This window comes from Paramisgurnus dabryanus, chromosome 2 (assembly GCF_030506205.2).
Source record: "Paramisgurnus dabryanus chromosome 2, PD_genome_1.1, whole genome shotgun sequence".
NCBI lineage: Eukaryota > Metazoa > Chordata > Actinopteri > Cypriniformes > Cobitidae > Paramisgurnus > Paramisgurnus dabryanus.
The window spans coordinates 7491401-7513362 of record NC_133338.1 but is presented as its reverse complement, the minus strand read 5'-3'; the positions used below and the strand labels follow the sequence as shown (position 1 = coordinate 7513362).

General features: G+C 37.8%; 1 protein-coding gene, 1 long non-coding RNA gene, 1 other non-coding gene and 2 pseudogenes across 3 annotated transcripts; all 5 read right to left on the bottom strand.

Annotated features, from left to right (window-relative positions):
* Positions 1-1842: 1842 nt before the first annotated feature.
* LOC135783956 (5S ribosomal RNA) lies at positions 1843-1961 on the bottom strand. The gene has a single exon (XR_010545954.1). It is a non-coding gene; the product is annotated as a 5S ribosomal RNA (ribosomal RNA).
* Positions 1962-2133: 172 nt separating this feature from the next.
* LOC135784660 (5S ribosomal RNA) lies at positions 2134-2250 on the bottom strand (annotated as a pseudogene).
* Positions 2251-2424: 174 nt separating this feature from the next.
* Positions 2425-2541, bottom strand: LOC135784557 (5S ribosomal RNA; annotated as a pseudogene).
* A 3399-nt stretch (positions 2542-5940) lies between these two features.
* Positions 5941-16185, bottom strand: LOC135783722 (uncharacterized). The gene is made up of 4 exons (XM_065294469.2): positions 16099-16185; positions 14728-15735; positions 10417-10585; positions 5941-6339 (listed from the first exon to the last, which is right to left on the bottom strand). The coding sequence occupies exons 1-4, from the start codon at positions 16124-16126 to the stop codon at positions 6210-6212; spliced, it is 1335 nt and encodes a 444-aa protein (XP_065150541.1). The 5' UTR covers positions 16127-16185; the 3' UTR covers positions 5941-6209.
* Positions 16186-16342: 157 nt separating this feature from the next.
* LOC135783723 (uncharacterized) lies at positions 16343-20895 on the bottom strand. The gene is made up of 3 exons (XR_010545746.2): positions 20422-20895; positions 19574-19663; positions 16343-16540 (listed from the first exon to the last, which is right to left on the bottom strand). It is a non-coding gene; the product is annotated as an uncharacterized lncRNA (long non-coding RNA).
* Positions 20896-21962: the final 1067 nt, after the last annotated feature.

Below are 21962 nucleotides of genomic sequence, written 5' to 3'. Positions count from 1 at the left end.
GCTATCTGTCGTTTTCTGTGCTTTTCACTGCTTCTATTTATGTAAAGCTGCTTTGAAACAATTGACTTTTGTGAAAAGCGCTATATAAATAAAATTGAATTTAATTGAATTGAATTCTTCTTCCAGATCAACCAAAACCTCAAAACAGTTTTCATCACACTCTTGGTTTTTCACCCCCTTTTCATTACATTTTTCTCTTGTTAAGTGTCTTTTTGTGCAAATTCTACACTTGGGGTTACCTTTGTCAGTGTTCTTCTGGTCGTCATCAGCTCTTCCCACTCTGTTCCTCGCATCTCCTCTTTATCAATTTCTGTTTTGTCCATTGTCTCCTCCTCCATCTCCTGTTGTCCTTGTATCCACAAATGGACTTAAGGCAAGAATCACAGAATGGAGAACAAGTCCTCATTATCCTGTTCTTCTACTGGTCTTCTCTCCTTTACCGATCCTTTATCTTCCTTCTTTGCCTTTTGCTTCTTATTTTTCACACATGTATCACTGTCCTTTTCTATTTCACTGTCTCTTTTCCTGTTCTCCCCTTCCATGTGCTCACTTCTCATATTTGTGGATGCCTCCTCTGTTGTGCTGACTCTGTCTTCAATCCTTTCTACTTCTTTTATCTCTTCTGCCCTGGCTTCCCCTCGATACTCTTCGATTTGGGTTTCCGCTATCTCGTCCAGCATTTGCAATCCCACCTCTTGTTGCTCCTCTTCTTCCTCTCGTTCCCCTGCGGTCCAGCATTCACATTTTTCTAAGGTTACTTGACAATGAGGGCACAACAATGCAATGCAGTCTCTTGCAATGTGCCCTTGTTGCTCACATTTATAGCACCGAAACTGAGGGCAGTCCTTCAACACATGATCCGGACTAATACACAATCGACAGGTTTTAACCTGACGACTATGTATGATCCTAAAGTGCTGAGATCCCTCTGCTGTCTCAAACCTTGTATTATACGGTAGTGATTCAACCTCCTTGGGGAACCTCACCCGTACAAGCCGTGTACCGTCTTCTATTTCTGTCCCCGGGTAGTATCTTCTTCTTATTCTGGAGGTGGGAGTAACTCCCCAACTGTTTAATTTGTCCACAATTTCTCTGTCCTCAAGGTAGGTCGGCAAATGCATAAACGAAACTGCAAACTCCCTTTCCTGTAGCTTTTTCACCTCACATGTTACTCCTTTTATCTCCAGTCCATCCACAAGTTCATCACAGGTTTCTTCAATTGTCAGAGTCACTTCATACAATCTGTTTTGTTTTGGTCTTACTGATAGCATTTTCCCAACTCCTATTTTCTCTGCTAACACTTTTATTAAATCTTCAGCCCTTCCGTCATTAACATCTCCCATATCCACAGTTACTGTTGCCTCTTTTGTATAAATCCTCTTACTTTCCATCTTGTTTTCTTCCGTTCTCGTCGTCTTTGTCCTTTTCCTTGGTCGTTCACTTTTTCATTATCCACCGTCATTTCCATGTCTTTGCCAGTTAATCCATCCATTTGACTCATTTGTCAGAAAGCGAATAACACAAAACACTCCCCAGAAAGCACAAGGCTGCTGGTCGAGTGGTTTAACGTAAAAAAAGCACTATACTGCTATTAAACTTTTTAGCAAACTGTTAAAAAAAAGAACTTAAACAAAGACTCAACAAACTTCTTGGTTTTCCAAACACACTACTTCCTGGTTTGCTCAACAATGGGCGTGCTCAGGGTGGTGTGGCCGTAAACGAGTGCTGACTCGATTCGAGAGACACTTCAAGACTAATGTGGCAACGCCATGCCATCAGCCTAAGCTTACAGAAAGGATGCATTTACAAAAAATTACAAAAATAAATAAATAAATAATTAAAAGCTTACAGCACCTGGTATTCCCAGGCGGTCTCCCATTCAAGTACTAACCAGGCCCGACCCTGCCTGGCTTCCGAGATCAGACGAGAGCGGGCGTGCTCAGGGTGGTGTGGCCGTAAGCTAGTGCTGACTTGATTCGAGAGACACTTCAAGACTAATGTGGCAACGCCATGACATCAGTGAATGCTTACAAAAAGGATGCATTTACAAAAAAAGACATAAATAAATAAATAATTAATTAAAAGCTTACAGCACCTGGTATTCCCAGAATAAATAAATACTCCAATCCAAGTATTAACCAGCACCTGGTATTCACAGGCGGTCTCCCATTCAAGTACTAACCAGGCCCGACCCTGCTTGGCTTCCGAGATCAGACGAGAGCGGGCGTGCTCAGGGTGGTGTGGCCGTAAGCGAGTGCTGATTTGATTCGAGAGACACTTCAAGACTAATGTGGCAATGCCATGACATCAGTGAATGCTTACAAAAAGGATGCATTTACAAAAAAAGACATAAATAAATAAATAATTAATTAAAAGCTTACAGCACCTGGTATTCCCAATATAAATAAATACTCCAATCCAAGTATTAACCAGCACCTGGTATTCCCAGGCGGTCTCCCATTCAAGTACTAACCAGGCCCAACCCTGCTTGGCTTCCGAGATCAGACGAGAGCGGGCGTGCTCAGGGTGGTGTGGCCGTAAGCGAGTGCTGACTTGATTCGAGAGACACTTCAAGACTAATGTGGCAACGCCATGACATCAGTGAATGCTTACAAAAAGGATGCATTTACAAAAAATTACAAAAATAAATAAATAAATAATTAAATGCTTACAGCACCTGGTATTCCCAGGCGGTCTCCCATTCAAGTACTAACCAGGCCCGACCCTGCTTGGCTTCCGAGATCAGACGAGAGCGGGCGTGCTTTTTTTTTTATTAGAAAATCAAACATTTACATTTTTAATGCATACATTTTTCCACATAATATTTACATCAAAATTAAAATCACAAGCTTTAAACAAACAAACAAATCAAACATCCCCTTCACTCTCTGGCAGTTTCCATTTGAGAGTTTTTAAAACACAATAGACCTGTGGCGTAAAAACACAATAAAAGCTTTGCAACATATTTTCACATTTAAAATACACATATAGTCTTTTTATATACAACTCTGTTTTTGTTTTCATAACAGTCCAAACATCTAAAACAATTTTTTCCCTTTTAGCCACAGTTCTTCTTTCCCAGATTGCGTTTTTCATTAACAATAGCCATAGGTTTATAAATGTTTTGTTATCACACTTCTTTTCCCATCCAAACATTACCACTCTATTCCATTCCATTCCATTTTCGTCCCACTGCTCTGTCAGGTCTTTAACCACCCACTTACATTTCTTTAAAAATTCCTTCAATCCTGTACAATATAAAAACATATGTAAAATCCATTCTTCCTTTTCTTGGCACACTTTACACATAGCACTTTGTTCCATCCCAATTTTATTTAAAATTAAATCAGTAAAAATCACATTGTGTCTAATAAAATATTCCAAACATTCCAGCTTTATCTCAACACATTTCCCTCTCATGTTTCTCCAGATACACTCTTCTTTTAAATCTTTGAATTTGTCCACCCAGTACTTATTTGCAGTTGGTTCTTTAAAAACATAATCTCTAAAAACACAATAAAACACTTTTACAGTACATTCTTTAAAATCATGGCTTCCCCCCCCCCCAATTTCACAGAGATTTTATTTACTTTTGGTTCTTCTTCAAAACACTCTATTCTTTCAATCCATTCTTTTGGTATTGCATTCTTAATGATTTCATATTTGTTTGTTATTTCCTGTACATTGTAATCTTCCTTTGCCTCTTCCATAGTGTCCACAATATATTGTGTCTGTAAAAAACCCTCTTTAAACTCATATAAAACATCTCTTACTTTTAATATTCCCACCTTCATCCATTTCTTAAAAAAACAGTTCTTTTCCTTGTTTTAAAATGTTGTTATTTAAAAACAAAGGTTGGTTTAAAATGTTCTCTCTCCCTTGTGGCTCATACTCAATATTTGATAAAAACTTTCCCCAAGCACTAAGCATTTCTCGATAAAACTCAGGTAGTCCTTCTGTCATCCAATTTTTAGTTTTCATCCATAGTGTATTGTCTCCCATTTTAAAATTACCACATTTGTTTAAAAAATATTCCATTGTTTTCTTCCACTCAGTTTTTTTCTCTATGTTTAGGTATTTCTTTACAATTTTAACTCTCAGTGCATTTTTCCTCTGTTCCACATCCATTAATCTCAGCCCCCCCCCTTTCCACCTCCCCTAAAATTGTGTTATATGCAATTCTTGCCGGTTTCCCCTCCCATAAAAAATCAAGAAAACATTTCTTCAACCTCTTTGCAGTCCATACAGGCATTTCAGAAACATATAAAACATACCACAACTTTGAAACCATTAAAACATTCAATATTAAAACCTTCCCCTTCAAATTTAAAGTCCTCAGTTTCCAAAAATGTAACTTTTTCTCTATCTCTGTTATCAGTTGCTCCCACATTTCATCTTTTGCTTTCTTCTCATTCTTCCCCATTAAAATTCCTAAGATTCTAATTTCTTCCACTTCTTTGAAGTTAAAACATTCTGTTAAAATCATAGCTTTACCAAATCTCATGTACATTGTCTTATCCTCGTTTACTTTGCTTCCCGACCCTCTACAGTATTCATTTACAACATTCATTACTTCTTTGACGCTTTCTTTTGTCTTCACAATAATCGTCGTGTCGTCTGCATATTGGAAAACCTTTCCCTCTGCATTATTTTTTTCAATTTCTATTCCAGTTATTCCTTCTTTTTGTCTTATAAGAAGTCCTAGAGGTTCTGATACTAGTGAGTATAGTAAAGCTGAGAGTGGGCACCCCTGTCTAATTGATCTTGTAATTTTAAAACAATCTGTTAAAAAACCATTACATTTGATCTTTGTTAGTGCACCTTTATATAAAATCTCAATCCATTTTGTAAAAACCTCCCCAAAACCAAAACTCCTTAAAACCTCAAATAAATACTTGTGCTCGACCCAAAAGCTTTTTCAAAATCCAAACTAATTACATACCCTTCCTCTTTTTTTTCATTCATGTACCATATGGTGTCTCTTATGCTCATCGTTATGTCCGCTGTATCCCTTCCTTTTACTCCATATGCCTGGTTTGTCTGAATTATACACTGTAAAAAAAAAAACTGTAAAAAAACGGTAATTTTCTGGCAGCAGGGGCGCCAGAAAATTTCTGTTAAAAAACGGAAAAATACTTTCAGAAAAAAAACTGTAAGAAAACTGTAATTTATTTTCCTATAATTACAGTTTATTACTGTTAATCTACACAAAAATATCCTAATAAAACAATTAAATCTTTTAATTTTAACATAAATTAATTGTTAAAATACAGTCATACACCTCTAAAACACAGAAACTTTGTCTTTAAAAAAAGGTTTTAAGTACAGATAATAACTGATATACTGTAAGAAAACGGTAATTTCTTATCATATAATTACGGTTTATTACTGTTAATCTACACAAAAATATCCTAATAAAACCATTAAATCTTTTAATTTTAACATAAATTAATTGTTAAAATACAGTCATACACCTCTAAAACACAGAAAATTTGTCTTTAAAAAAAGTTTTAAGTACAGATAATAACTGATATACTGTAAGAAAACGGTAATTTCTAATCCTATAATTATGGTTTATTACGGTTATTCTACACAAAAAAATCCTTATAATACCATTAAATCTTTTAATTTTAACATACATTGTTAAAATAACATGGTTAAAATATTCAAACACCTAAAACACATAAAAATTCTTTAAAGAGTGATAACTTTTTTTTATAACAGTTCTTAAACTTTTTTTGCAGTTTAGACTGCAAAATAACAAAGATTTGCTTTAATAATAAAAACAACAACAGTAATCTTAATTTAGTTTTATTTGTTATCTGCAAATACATGCTGTGATCAACATTTAACAAAGCATTGTTTAGCAGCACGCACACACACACACACACACACACACACACACACACACACACACACACACACACACACACACACACACACACACACACACACACACACACACACGTTTTATGAAACTGGTTCTCCCCACTGGTTAAAATTACCGGTCTTTACTGGGAGCTTTTTTTAACTCTTTACTTTGAAATGTACACAATTTAAAACGTGTAAACACACGTTAAAACGCTGCACTCACTCAAGATAACAGTGAGCCACAAAATACAAGCAGAATGAACGCTTTACACATTACAGAACAGTATATGAACTAAATGGAAATGTATGAAACAGAAAGAAGCTGGCATGTGAGATGTCTACTCTCGCCATTCAAAGTCTGCAATTTTTGTTATCAAAGAAAGAACCTTAGGATTTACGGACTGCTGTTTTTTAGATTGCTGCTTCTCCACTTTGGTCCCCCTATCTGGATTTATCCTGAAAAGGCATCTGTGAAGACAGAAATACTTTAATATAGTGCTACAAACATTTTTCATAATCAGCAATTGTGATGAGCCAGGTAAAAAGTACTTAAACTGAGCTACACAGGTGACAGACATATCTAAAGGTATAGTTCACCCCAAAATAAAGTTTTCATCATTTACTCAACTTTTAGTTGTTACAAACCTGTACACATTTATTTCTTCTGTTGAACACAGAAGATACTTTGAAGATTTGTTTGTAACCAAACTGTTGATGGACCCTATTGACTTCAATAGTATGGAAAAAAATAATTTGGAAGTCAATGGGGTCTATCAACTGTTTGGTTACAAACATTCTTCAAAATATCTTTGTGTTCAAAAGAAGAAATTCATACAGGTTTAAAACAACATGAGTGCAAGTAAACGATGACAATTTTATTTTGGGGTGAACAAGTATCTCCCATTAAGCAACTGTGCCTACAATGGCTGTGATGCATTCCAACAACCAGTGTTAAAGGAACAGTATGTAGGATTGTGGCCAAAACTGGTATTGCAATCACAAAACTTGTGGCTAAAACTGGTACTGCAATCACACAACTGGTGGCCAATACACAACATGACAACATAAACATCAGTTGAGGGCTGCAACTCAACTGTTTAAATTTCTTACATACTGTTCCTTTAAAATCTGCTGCCAGTGTCAACATCTCCATAGATCATAAAGGAAGTGTTATACCATGTCCTAACCAGCCGTGGCGGCGACAAACAATGATTGTATTTTAGAAACTGTGTTGTAGTTCCAGCCGCGATGAAATAGAAGCAAAGTATGGCAATGATAATCTCAGGTACCGTTTATGTGCTTTATTTAATGTTAAAAGCGTGTAATGTGACTTTGAATATCATTTATTGTTCCCAACCTTGTAGCCGTACTACCTCAGGTCTTACAATTTCACAAATGGAAACAAGAACGTTCAAACTTCATTCTATAACAAAGATTGCTTTAATAACTCCGTATGTATTTTTAATAGTTTAAAATGGTGTAAAGTGTAAAATAATTCATTTTGATTTATTATGTTTTTAACAAAATTAATCTCTGGGGCCGTGCATTTGCCGCGGGAGCCCGCCCACACGCTGTTCTGATTAGCTGTGGTTTTTGATTGATTTTGTTGCATCTTGTAATCGTGTCTGGTGTGGACAGACAAATTGCTTGTTGCTGGAATCTTATCGCATCGTGTCTGGTTAGGACACAGTGATAGTCGCACCACAAGATTGATGGAAGGTGAAAATGTGTGCCGTTTAATCAGACCCAAAAGTTACGTGCACAAAAACCACGCGCAAGCGAGAGATACGAGCGCGCAGAACACTTCGCGCGCGCGAAAGCGTCCTCGCGAGCGCCCAGAACATTTTGCGCGGGGAAAAGCGTCCCCGCTAGAGCGCACCTCCGCTCTGCGCGCACAAATGCAGTCACGCGAGCAAGGGCTGGGATGAGCGCTCGCTCGACTCTCTCTATGCTCGCGCGGCTGCACCACACGCGCTCGCTCGATCAAGATCAGTTTTGGGACTTTGAGGGTGAGAGATTGACTGATGTCTCCGCATCCGTGATTGGTTGTTTGATTTAATCAGTGACATGCATAATCCGTCACACAGATAGAGAAGACACGTTTTAGTATGACCATTATGTCGGAGGAGGTAATTTATGTTAAAACATTAGTTTTGTTTGATCCATGCAATAAGCTGCAAACCAAAAAAATAACACCAATTTTTAAGGTATTATATGGTTACGGTTTAATTAGATAATATCATTTTGCAATATATACTGTAGGCTACAATTACATTGTCACGTCACAGAGTTGGTTCAGACTAAGTTAGCATGAGCAAACTTTAGTATAGTCCTGTACAAAGCTTTGCAAGGTGATATTATCTAACCATTTTAATTTGAGTGGACCTTATTAGCATGACAAAGACTGTTCATGTATTCCCAAAGCATGTTCAGTTGGCCTGTGTAAAAATAAAATAAAAAGAAATAAGATATACAGTGAAAATTTTAAAATGGAACAGTAAGATTTTTGTTAAATATACAAAGCAAAAATAAGTAGTATAAACAAAGATATATATATATATATACATATATATATATATATATATATATATATATATATATATATATATATATATATATATATATATATATATATATATCAGGACGTTATACAGAATGGCTGTGTGTGTGTGTGTACACACATAGCCATTCTGGACCTTTTCATGTTCAAAATAGCATTGATTATTTTTTTTGCCATAATATGGTTCATTTTGTTAAATTATCTACATATTAAACAACAAACAAAATTGATACCTTAAATAAGCGTTTTTTGGTTATTGTTTGCAGCTTATTGCATGGTTTAAACAAAACTAATGTTTTAATAAATTACCTGCTCTGACATTAATGGTCATATTTAAACGTGTCTTCTCTACCTAGAGTGACTGGATACAAATTGAGGAACAGAAGATTATGCGTGTCACTGATTAAATCAAACAACCAATCACACATGCAGAGACATCATTCAATGTCCCGCCCCCAAAGTCCCAAAACGGATCTTGATCGAGCGAGCGCGTGTGGTGCAGCCATGCGAGCATAGAGCGAGTCGAGCGAGCGCTCATCCCAGCCCTTGCTCGCGTGACTGCATTTGTGCGCGCTAAGCGGAGGTGCGGTCCCGCAAGGACGCTTTTCCGCGCGCGAATAGTGTTCTGCGCGTTCGTATCTCACTCGCGCGTGTTTTTTGTGCGCGTGACTTTTGGGTCTGATTAAACGCCATAAAAATGTAATGTCCAACAGGGAAAAAATTGTGATCTATTAAATCGGAATAGACAGTTAATAATGTACCAATACCAGTTGTCTTCCCACAGATGCCAGGGGCCTCATTTATCAAGCGTGCGTACGAACAGAAGTGTGCGTAAATTTTGCGTAGGAACAGTTTTACGCAAAGTGTGGAATTTATCAAATTGCACTTATACGTAGAAATGTGTGTAAATATACGCACAGCTCGGAGCATGCGTACGCATAGCATCTAGTGGTAGAATACCGATACTACACCGGATCATCCACAGTGTGTAAAGAAGTGTGCATTTATTATCCACAAGCAGGTATTAAAAATGATTATTGTTAATATAGTAACAGCAAACCAGTGTTGAATTAATGATTTTTTTTGTGACTTGTTGTCAAATTGGTGTCTACCCCTATGAAAGAAAGCTCAGACAAATGCTTGACACAGCCGATGATGCTGGCTATGCAGCTGTCCAAGGTGGAAAGTACTGTCTTTGTCTGTTCTCCTCCAGTGATTTCACGTCGGTGTGCTGTGACGCATTTTTTGACTGATAATTTAAATGTCAAATCACTTTTTTATTTCTGTAAGTGTCCTCTCCTCAGACCCAACGGAATTAACCGCACTGGTAACATGTTCACAATGCAGATTTTTTTCTTTTGTTAGTCATTCCTCCCGCACTAAGTGAACCAAACAGTATGTGTTATTTGGATTTAACCTCATCCACGTGCAACTCCATTTCTGTGTCTGTAAAGTCCCTTTTTTCACTTTCTTTGCCATTATTGCGGTGAGGGGAAAAAGCACAACCACGTGAATTCAAAAGGGAGGTGTTGGCACCATATATGGATTATTGGAGGCGTTTTGGAATGCAAATGAACCATGAACGTGCACGAGCTTGGTGCTTAAGAACACGCGGGATTTATCAACAAGGATTACTTAATGATGTGCGTACAAACCACGTGCGCACGTTTGATAAATACCGATTTTTTTGTACTTACGCACATACTAAATTTCATTCGTAGGACAAAATATAGAACATTTTCTACGCACTGATGATAAATGAGGCCCCAGAAATGCACAGCGTCTGCTCATTTTGCTCCTGTCATTGAATAAATGTTGTAATGATCTTGCCATCAAATAAAATTTATCTAGACTTTCTTCTGTTACCGGTTTCATGTCCATTAATTTCCTAAATGGATAATTGTTTATTTATCCATCTTTGGGCCATATATACACACTTTTTGTTCTTCAGGAAATGCATTTTGTGGTTAAACTTTAAGTCTTACCTCTGCATGAACTCCAGAGTTGCTCCAAGTTCCAGTGGATAACTGATGTTGAGGCAGTAGTAGGATACGAACATCATCAGAAGGCCATCACCACAATTTGTAACCCCATCTTTCACGATGGTCTGGTCCACAGCAATCATCAAGTTTTCAGCTGTGAGGGGAGAACTCCCTACAGTACATAGGAAAATAAGAAGTCAAAAACATTGTCTGTCAAAAAAAACCACATTATTTGGCTCGCAAATTAGCACAACAACAAAACCTAATCTGGGTTTTACCTTTCCATGTTAAAGGAACACGCCCACATTTTGGGAATTTAGCTTATTCACCGTATCCCCCAGAGTTATAAGTCCATACATACCTCTGTCATCTCCGTGCGTGCTGTAACTCTGTCTGACGCAGCCCCCGCTAGCTTAGCTTAGCACAAAGACTGGAAGTGAATAGCTCCAGCTAGTATACTGCTCCCAATAAATGACAAAATAACGCGAACATTTTCCTATTTATGTGTTGTGATTTGTATAGTCACACCGTGTACAAATAACAAGGTGATATGAGACACAGCGATCTTTTAACAGTATACATACTGGGAACTATATTCTCAGAAGGCGAAGCACTGCTACTGGGTGGAGTGATTTGCTCGCAGCACACGAGAAGCCCCTGGTGAGGAGCAGAGAGTTCGGTCAGAGTTGTGCAAATCACTCCACCCAGTAGCAGTGCTTCGCCTTCTGAGAATATAGTTCCCAGTATGTATACTGTTAAAAGATCGCTGTGTCTCATAAGACCTTGTTTTTTGTACACGGTGTGAATATACAAATCACACCACATAAAAAGGAAAATGTTCGCGTTATTTTGTCACTTATTGGGAGCAGTATAGTAGCTGGAGCCATGCATTTCCAGTCTTTGTGCTAAGCTAAGCTAGCGGGGCTGCGTCAGACAGAGTTACAGCACGCACGGAGATGAGAGAGGTATGTATGGACTTATCTAACTCTGGGGGAGACGGTGAATAAGCTAAATTCCCAAAATGTGGGCGTGTTCCTTTAAAAAGTTAAGGGTGTCCACCAAAAAAATAATTCTCACAGTAACTGTATTTTCAAAACAGACAGTTTATCTGTGTAATACAAATTAAGATATTTAAAAGTTCTCAGCTGTTTTGATCCAAACAATGTAGATGAAAGGCAACCAACATTGAGGATACACAAAGATAAAAGCATGAGTGTAATCCATTTGACCCATGAGATTAAATTCAAGTCTTCTGAAGCAATACAATCACTTTACTCTTTATAAATATAAAATGCAGTTGTAACACTCAATTTAAAATCACATAAAATAAATAAGGCCGTAAAGTGAAACCAAATTTGTCTATACATTATGGCAATGGTGATTAATGCAATTCTATGCTAAAAGATATGACATTTTGTATGTGATGTTGATGTACACTAAAATGTGTTATGATTTGATACTGTAGTTAATAAATCTCATAAGTGACCATATTTGTTCAGAACACTTGAATTAAAACACGCGTAACGTGGATTACATTAAAGGACAAGTTCGGCCTTTTTACACTTAAAGGCCTGTTTTCAGATTGTTTATGATGAAATAGAACGGTTTTGACTGAAATTTCGACATATGCGGCTGACCCGAGAATTTTCGGATGTTTCTGTTTTACCTCACAGCTCTACAATGGGTTTAATGGTGCACTGGAACAATCCTTCCTAAAATGCATTAAACTTTCGTTTACAAAGAAGTGAAACTCACCGAGTGGTCAGGGGTGTTCACTGGTATGCTCACACAAAAATCGCTGCAAAAGACACATTCCAACAGGTTTTATCGTAGTTTTTGCCAACTCCATTGACTTGTATTAGATGTGCTGTGAGGTACGGTATTACTCCGCGCCGGGAACTTTGTCTCTATTCTTGAAATGAGCAATAGCGGATTAGCGCCACCACCTGGGCTGGAGTGTCTATTATCCAAGCTCTAAGCAGAAGAATGTACGGGTGTGAGGCGTTTGGAAAAATAGGTCCACAAGTTAACAACGAATGCTAAAACAGCTGTTGGAAAGCATCTTTTGCAGCGATTTTTGTGTGAGCATACCAGTGAACACCCCTGACCACTCGGTGAGTTTCACTTCTTTGTAAACGAAAGTTTAATGCATTTTAGGAAGGATTGTTCCAGTGCACCATTAAACCCATTGTAGAGCTGTGAGGTGACACAGAAACAGCCGAAAATTCTCGGGGCAGCTCCATATGTCGAAATTTCAGTCAAAACCGTTCTATTTCATCATAAACAATCTGAAAACAGGCCTTTAAGTGTAAAAAGGCCGAACTTGTCCTTTAAAGGTGAATGGTAACCAAAAAGTTCCATCAATGTATATACATAAACAGCTGATAACTTTCTGCAATATCGGTGTTCTAAAAATGAACAAATCAATCAAGTTTGGAATGACATTATGATGTATAAATGCCAATTTTCTGTTTCAGCTTGACTACCCCTTTAATGACCTTTAAAAAAATAATGAATTTAGTTCCATAATGCTAGTGCTATGGTGATGAAGGTCTTATTGCAGAAAATGCTTAACCCATTAACAACATATACTTAAGTTTACTAGAATCTCCAGCCAGCCCCCGATTTAAAGGAATACTCCAACGTTTTTTAATATTTCACTATGTTCTTACCTCAACTTAGACGAATTAATACATATCTATCTTTTTTCAATGCGTGCACTGTACAGCACGTCGTGAATGTGTTAGCATTTAGCCTAGCCCCATTCATTCCTATGGTTCCAAACAGGGATGCATTTAGAAGCCACCAAACACTTCAGTGTTTTCCCTATTTAAATACTGTTACATGAGGAGTTACACCAGTAAGTATTGTGCCACAAAATAAAACGTTTGTTTGGTACCAAAGGAATGAATGGGGCTAGGTTAACCTCTTGAAAAGCACCCCCATTCTGGCCTGAAACCATGAAAATACCTACTTTCACTAAAAGGGCTGTTTTTACTAAACCATTTATAGTATAAGCATAACTGTGGTATCATTAGATAGAAGACACTTTGAGCTTCGTTTTCCATGTTTCAAAATTATTTTAAGATTAAAAAAAAAAAAAAGTTAGAGAGGCTGAAGTACATTGTAATAAAAAATTTTTTGCATAACATCTTTTTAAACACTAAAAATCTTAATGATAAATATATGTGTGAAACCTATAAATGCAATGAGGCCAAAGCCACAAGTCTAAAGAAGTTATATTTCACGTTTGAAGTCAATAGACCCAAAAATGAGGTTCTTGCAAGAGTTTTTGTAAGACTAGTGCCTTTTCTAAGTGCCAGTCAGCCACAAAATAAAAGTCTTTTGTTTACATGCATACACGTTCGTTCTTTTTATTGTTTATCCTTATATAAGCGTATAAAATGCCGTATCCACACCAGGAAATAAAGCTTCACACAAAGATCGTTGAATTCGTGTTCTAATTGGCTACACGTTCTGTCTATCAATATTTTCCATGAAGTCATTGGAGGAACGCGCGAGTCAGATGACGTCACGATATTAGACAGCGCTGTTTGGATATTATGTATTATACTCCCGCCTACTTGTACAATCAAGTTCGAGCGCTGGTTTTGAACGCGAGTGTGCTCTCATATACAAGTGTTACGATGTAAATAGTCCTCAGATTGTATATTATAATCTATTACAAGACGTGCATCTGAAATCTGATGTAAACAATGGAAAATATATCCATATTTCACGGATTATACGCATTTGTGGACAAAACTGGTCATTGGATGTACTTTGTTGGAGAGTTTTTATGGGTTATTCACACATCTGAAACAGACTGGATTCGATTCGCGTTCCTTATACCAGCACAAAGGTAAGGAGTCAGTTTATATTATGCATGTTGTTATCTGGACTTCTGTAATAAAATACTATATTTATGATACTAGAGCAATTTTATCTCAAAACGGACACCATACACTGACGCTAAACCCTTAGACCTTTTAAACGATGTATAGTAGTGTTATTATTATTGTTGTTTGTACACAGTAGGCTATTTATATATTGTTAGCAGCATTAAAAAAAACTGACGTCCTTCCGTCCGCGAGCTAGTGCGCGTCGAGAGGTTAAATGCTAACACATTCACAAGGCGCTGTACAGTGCATGCATTGAAAAAAAGGTATGTATTAATTCGTCTAAGTTGAGGTAAGAACATAGTAAAATATTGAAAAAACGGTGGAGTATTCCTTTAATATCCCTGTATCAACCCGTTCATAAATTTAAAAATGCCTTTTGCTCAAATGGGATAAAACATAAAATACCACATACCACACACAACGACGCAAGGCGTGCTGGGCAGTTGATCAACTTCAGATGGCAGACACGTCTCATCAACCATCACGAACATCTTGGCCTGATCTTCACTGAAATGTTTCAGAAGCAGCATCACACATCCAGGAAGATAAGGATCTAGATGCTTCGCTTTGGCACTTTCAATGCCTTCTCCGATGCCCTCCATTTTGCTGTTCTTCTTGTCATGGGACATGAGATATGAAATTACTCTTTCACATTTACTTGAGATGGCTCCTTTGTCAACATCCATATCTGTTAGCTCTTTGAAGTGGACCATTATCCCGCACATCTCAAACAGATATGGCCACTCTTTTACCAAAACAGGGATTTCCATTCTACTTATGTCGCTTCTCTGAGTGTAGAAAGTAGCCAGCATTTTTTCTTTAATACTTTTGGTGTTCTTGCTTTTGTTTTTGTGCATGTTCTTTAATTCTTCTTGTGCACATTTCTGAGTCTCCTCAGTTTCACCCAGTGGCAGCCGTTTTGGTTGCCAATTTGTGCACCCATATGTGTCCACTCTTCTTTTCTTGGAAGGTGGGTCTTCTCCGTCACTTGTGCTGGACGTCTGTCTTCTCAGGTAAAGTGAGGTTTTCCCTCTTTTCATGTTGTCAAGTCTAGCCTGCAGCTGCTTGGTAAGGGAGTCATAGCCACTACCAACAACTTGATCTTCAATAACATCTCTAAATGACAGAGGATATCTTAAAACAATCTTCCTGGCAATTTCACAGAGATGTTTCTTCCCTGGTGCAGGGCAGATGGTTAGAATCTCTCCTAACATCAGGCGAATCATTTCACGTCTTTCACGTCCTGTTGGCCGCTCTTTATTTTCAAGCTTTCTGGTAAGTTCTGACGGCATTTTACTCCAGGGCATCTCAAAATTGAAGTGCCAGTTGTTATCCACTGGAGTGTTTCTATGAGGAGTTGAGAGTTCACTTGAGCTTGAGGAAGACTGTGGAGAGTTGGAATGATCTGTACTGTATTCACCTGAAGAGGGCAGAAAAACATATTTCAAAATACTTCATTAAATGTTAGCATTCACTACTGGCCTATGACCAGAAGACATGCCAGAACTCTAGTACATTTTTGATGGAGTGTGATAAAACGACAAAAAAAAACAGCTACTGTATGTGAAACACTAATCTATTCTACCAGGCTTAAGATCGAATTTAAATGATAACGCATTTTCATTTGTAATATTTATACATCACAGTCTAACCCTAAGCCTGAACAATGCAATATCCCTTTATTGTATTGTTCAGGCTTGTTTGTCTCAGATCAAATGACAGTAATAATTAGAAAATACGCTGTGATATTTTAATTAAGCCAAAACATTTTCATCACACATACTTGTAGATGGATGGTCTCTGCATGGCATTGTTCCTGTGTGTGTGCTTAACAATCTTTCTGGCTCAGCTCTGGTAGGCAGATGAGGAATCTCTTTGGCATCCGTTTCAGCTGGACAGAAGACAATAGGATTTAGGCCTGCAAAATCTTTCAAAATCACTTTGCAAAACTCAAATCCAACTGATCCATTATGTTGTGAGGATATAATATGTGTTTACAACTTACAATTAAGTATACTTACAGAAAGCTTTAAATGTCGCAATCAATTTTCGAGCTTCAATTGGCCTGAGGGTATTAACAAGATCTGCCTCCTGGACATATTTTAAATCTTCAACGGTTTCCACACCCAGGGTCTGAAGAGCCTCTAACAGCAGGTCATTTGAACTTGAATTTGGCAGCACAGAGTAAATGAAGTCAGAAAGACCACTGTCTACATCATCCATCACTAAGAAAAGATAGTCATTGTAATTCAGTGTTAGCCCCAAAAAAATATCCAAAGTGCAATTCAGCCCAAAAGGAAAATGTAATGTATTCTTCATTTCTTAGCTTCAGAGGCAGCCATTTCATGATCAGCTTTAAACATTAGCCTCATGTGTGTGTAGATTTGTTTCTGCATCTGTGTGAAGTGGTGACCGTTTTATCACTAGCTGTTTTTAACTACATAAAAATATGTATGGAACTCTGTTATTGAAAGTTAAATTCTAGCATGTAATTTCAAGCATTTAAGGACCTCTTCAGCCATACTCAAGTCCTGCACAGTCTACTGTACTCATCCTTACATTACCTAGTGCTCACACAGTCACAACTCAGCATTAAATTCCCTACTCAATATCTACTTTGCTATGTTTGAGAGAAATTACTCGAGTTCCACAAAAAGCATAAGCAGGCAATGGATAGTAATCCAACAAGAGCTCTCCATTTATGCACATCATGCCTCCACATGCTGTGTGAATTTCATACAGTCCAAGCTCAGGTAAATACTGTGAACCATGTGGAGTTACAAGGAAGTGCACATTTTGATCCATTATTAGCATAAGTTCGATTTGTGCAAACTCTGTTGACACGCCAGGACCTATGCAAAGAAACAATCCCTTTCTGTATAGAGTGCCTTTCCACTGTATCTCAGTAGATGCTTCAAGAGCACACTGATCAGGCAAGCTTGCTTCTACTGCACTGCGTACTGCATCACTGTACAACTCTGCATGGAAAGGGGTGGATTGTTTCACTTGCAAAGTAGGAGCAAAGACAGAACTTGAGTTTAGATATGTTTGCAGAAGTTGGTGGTTATTTGCAAGTGTCTGGCACACATTTTTAAAATTCTGTGTTCTTCTCACACATCTTTTGAAATAGGAATGCTTGCTTTCGAATCTCATAGTCCACAATCTTATGAGTGGGCCAAACTTGAGAATCAAAGCAGGGTAGTGGCCCATGTAATGGTGCTTTGGTTTGAGTTTATGATCAGGAAACATCTCCTTTCTTGTTTCTAAATACTCCACAATGAGAACATTGAGCAAAGCAACTTGAGAGTGAGATATTTTAGGGGCACATATTAATTCCACAAGTTCTTTTAGCTGGACTGTCAGCTGCCATATCGGATCATCTGTTTCGGCAATCTTTTCACCTATTATAATAGGAAGAAGCCTCAAGAGAGACCAGTTTTCTGCTGCCTGGCCACCTATTTTAACTCCCTTTTCAACAACCTCTGAAGGAGTAGAACTGGCATCAGATCCCTGATAGCTGAACTGCCTGATTCTCCGGTTTAGCTGACTGTAAGTAAAGAATTTCTTTACCTTCACAAAGTGCTTGATGTACATGGCCAAGTCATATGCCACAACTCCTTCAAACACATCATGTCCAATACAAGGTGGGAGGCCAGGCTGGCTGACATGAAAGTAAGTGAGGGAATTGAAAACCGAATCAAATTTTACACCCCTGAATTCTGTCAGGGCACCACTTCTTATCTGTTGTACTGCCTCATTGTAGTTTAACACTGTTCGAGGTGGTGCACCTTTTTGGAAATCATGGAACTCACTTCTAGTTACCAGGCAATATCTACAGAAGTAAGTGGATGTACTGAAGTTCTCTGTGAAACCTCCAATGTTGTGAGACCCCAAATTATCTCCAGCAATGCAAAAAACTGATGCCTTAACAACATGCCCAGATATCACAAGCCCATTTGTCTCCAACTCCTTGATATCTGAAAGCAGTGTGGAGAACACTTTGTCGTGGCCAAAATATTTAAAGTGTTCTTCCCTACACAAAAGCACAAGCTGCAAGTTTTCAACACTGGAACGATAAAATGGGTCAAGGTTGGCCAGTGTAAAGTAAACCCCAAGTATCTTGTATTTTTTTTTTGCTGACCCAAGAGGATTAACAACCTCGAAGGCATCTTGATACAGTATGAGCTTTATACTTATACCCGACTCCCTAAACAGTGCATTACTCTTGTAAACAGATCCATCTCTCACATAACTTAGAACATGTGCAGAAGTGTCATCTTCATGCTTTGTACATTCTTTCCACACAATTGGGTCTTTTAGCAAAGCCTGCAAAGTCTCTTTTATTGGGATATACTGAGCAAATTGTTTTTTTTCTATTATGATCTGTGCCTAAACTAATAGTTTGAGGATGCACATAAGAGAAGTTTGTCTGAAAATATTGCCTTCTCAAATACCCAGAAGAGAGTGCAGGGCTACAGGATGCATGCAAGCTAGAATCATTTAAACTTGCCAGAACATCTTTTATTTCTGACTCTGTCAGTCTTGTATTAGCTTGGAGGACACCTTTAAGCTGATTTCTTGTGTACTGGTGACACACATCACTGAGACTATCTACTTGTTCCACAATCATCTGAATAGTGGATGAAGGTACAAGGTATTTGGCCTGTAACTTCATGTAAAACATACACAAATTTCTCATATATAGCCCTTTCATATCTGGTGGGTCCAGGATATCCTCAGGCTCGTCAATGCTTACATCTGACGGACTTTGAGCAACATCAAAAGACTGGCTTGGCACAGAATCAACAAGATACATAGCTGACACGTGCACAGATGCAGCTTTTTCATGATTTCTAGAAATGTGTGCCGTAAAAGAGGACCTCAATGAAAAGGCTTTGCCACAGCCTTTAAATGGGCACTTCACCTCTTCTTTCTTTGAAACATGCAACTTTAAATGACCTAAAAGATCTTTCAGATCAATGCATTGTTTCTGGCAATGTGGCTTTTCACATTTCAGACCCTGTACGGTTTCACATTGTGACACAGATGACCGCCTATGTTGGCGCAACATATGACTTTTAAAGGAATTATACTTGATAAACTTTGATTTGCACCCAATTACACAACAGGCATATTCACCATGTGCTTCATTTGTGTGTAATTTTTGATGATTTACATACCCTTTCACTGTTTCCATAGAAATGCCACATGTAGGACATGTGAAAGCTTTTAGAACACTTGCCATATTGCAAACTTACTTAATGTTTGAGCTTGAAGGCTTCTGACTGATCTCAGTTCCAGAAGTTCCAGATAGCTATTGTTCCAATTCCTGGTATTGAATCAAAAAACTGAAAAAGAAATGAAAAAAATTAGTTTGCATAATGTTTGTGCAAAATTACATTACAAAAATTGTAATACAGCAACATTAATTTTCTTTATTTACTTGAGTCTCAGATTCAGTCACAAAAAATATGTAATTTAGGCATTTCTGAAACAGTCACTCAGTGTTAAGCCTTTAGAAATTGAAATAAAGTGTGTTTGTTTCTTAAACCTTTACAATGTGACTATCTAGCACCACACTACGAGTATTTTCCTTATGTTATTTTAGCTGTAGAGTGCTATATTAATTACACTAAATTTGCTGACTTTTTTTGAGAATCGTGGATGCTTTTGCTAGAGAGTGCTGTTAGTGTACCATTTGAAACCAAAGTCAACGTTGACTTATCACTTTAACCCAAACAAGTATCTTTTTCTAATAATTTTGACCATGTTTTGGGCCAGTTAATGCGCAGCATATTTGAAAGCTGTCGCTAGCAGTGGTCAACTTTAGTTAGCTAAATTTTTTAGTTAGCCAGCCACGTGCCACACAGTCACGGCCACAAAAATACAAGCCAGCACAAAGGTAATGTTCTCATAAATGCAACGTTAAATTGCGTTCAGGTAAATTAACGTTAACACAAAGCTAAACTGCATCTGCAACCTAACTAATGCAACATCTGACATACATTACTTGTTTTGTTTTCGGTCGTCAGTCTTAATGTATACTCTAGCTATGTCAGTACTGCGTTGAATTTTTGAATGTGTCAGTAAATATTTTCGATGTTACCTCTCACAAGTGTTGCTTCGTCGAAAACAGCAGAGTAGTTCACCAGCGCGCCGCCGTCTTCATCATGTCGCGCGCTTCTTCCTGCGTGCGCCACCAACGTAGCAGAGGTGTCAATTCTGATTGGCTTAAATAATTATTGCCGTGAAAATGATTCGCTGAACACAGAGGTTTTTGATTTGTCTTTTGCATTGGTTTTTGTAGCTTATTATTTAAATTGCAACGGTCTTTTTTTTTAAACAGCTAAACTTACCATACCAACTTTATTTGTTAAGCACTATACAACAACCAAAGTTGTCCAAAGTGCTGTACAGAAAAATAAACATAAGTACAATAAACACGCACTAGGGATGCCACAATTCTCAATACAATATTGAACCGGTCGGTTGGAACCCCACGGTTCAATTCACGCATGTGATTTGCGGTTTTTCGGTTTATCCATTCAAATCTGTCCGTTTTATATTCCCTGTACTTCAGTTAGTGTGTTGCGTGCCCGCATGATCTGCGCGCTGGGATATAAAACTTAAACGCCTTCCAGCGAGTTGATATCAAGTCACTATGCACTAGCTGCTTTAACTGCTTGCAATGCTGGTGTCAGATTTCATTCGCGCAGTCACATGGTGATCACGAGCAGAAAAATCCGACAACAAATAAAAGCAGCATTACTGTCTTTTAATTCTGTGGTGTGGATGAATTATTTGCGCGAGTAGATTACATGATACAACATCAATGTAAAGATGCAAATTCGCGCGGGGCAATGCGAATGACCCAAATTGGCTTTTTTTGCCGCAAACGCGCGTTATTTGCCTCAAACACGTCTTCCGCGGAAAGTTCAACTCCAGAAGAGAATTTGCATGATGCTAAAAGTAATCTTGAGTAAGGAACGCATTTTTGGTTTCTACAGACAGCATGATGTTGGACTTAACAGTAGTGCATTAAGGTATAGCCATCAAAGTTTTATTTACTCAGTACAGGTATAAAATGGCCAATTTATGTTTACATGTGTTTATTTTGTAAATGTAAGAATTCACGTGTTCCCCAGTTTGATTAGGATATCATTTTTATATATCTTTATTTAATAATATCTTATATTATTTTATCAATACACTAGAAATGTGTATACACTAGAAGTGTGTTTTTTCATTTACATAAAATAAAGAGATTTGCAATTAAAACTAGTTTTTTGCTTCTTATCATCTCACTGTTCCTGTTACCTAAGCATAGAAAAATTTAAAACGATTTAATAGGCCAAGTCCCCTGCTAAAAAAACAGCATAGACCAGCATAATTCCCATGCTGGTCCATGCTGGTTTGTTGCTGGTTTAGCTGGTGGTCACCAGCATATCAGCACCAAAACACACCATATGCTGGTCTTGTTGGTATGACGAGCATGGGATGCTGGTGCTGGTGCAGGCGCTGGTTCTGGTTTGTTGCTGGTTTGTGGTCACCAGAAAACCAGCACCAAAACACAACACATGGTGGTATGCTGTTTTTTTTTAGCAAGGTCATGAGAACCGAAACCGAACCGAAAACCCTGGACAAGAA

Bases quoted from the DNA above. Each gene is read 5' to 3' on its own strand.
- LOC135783722 (XM_065294469.2), bottom strand. From the start codon at position 16,126: ATGCCATGCAGAGACCATCCATCTACAA. The intron at 15,736-16,098 runs GTATGTGTGATG...TGCCCTCTTCAG, and splicing joins CAGAGACCATCCATCTACAA to GTGAATACAGTACAGATCAT. The intron at 6,340-10,416 runs GTAAGACTTAAA...CTGTCTTCACAG, and splicing joins ACTCTGGAGTTCATGCAGAG to ATGCCTTTTCAGGATAAATC.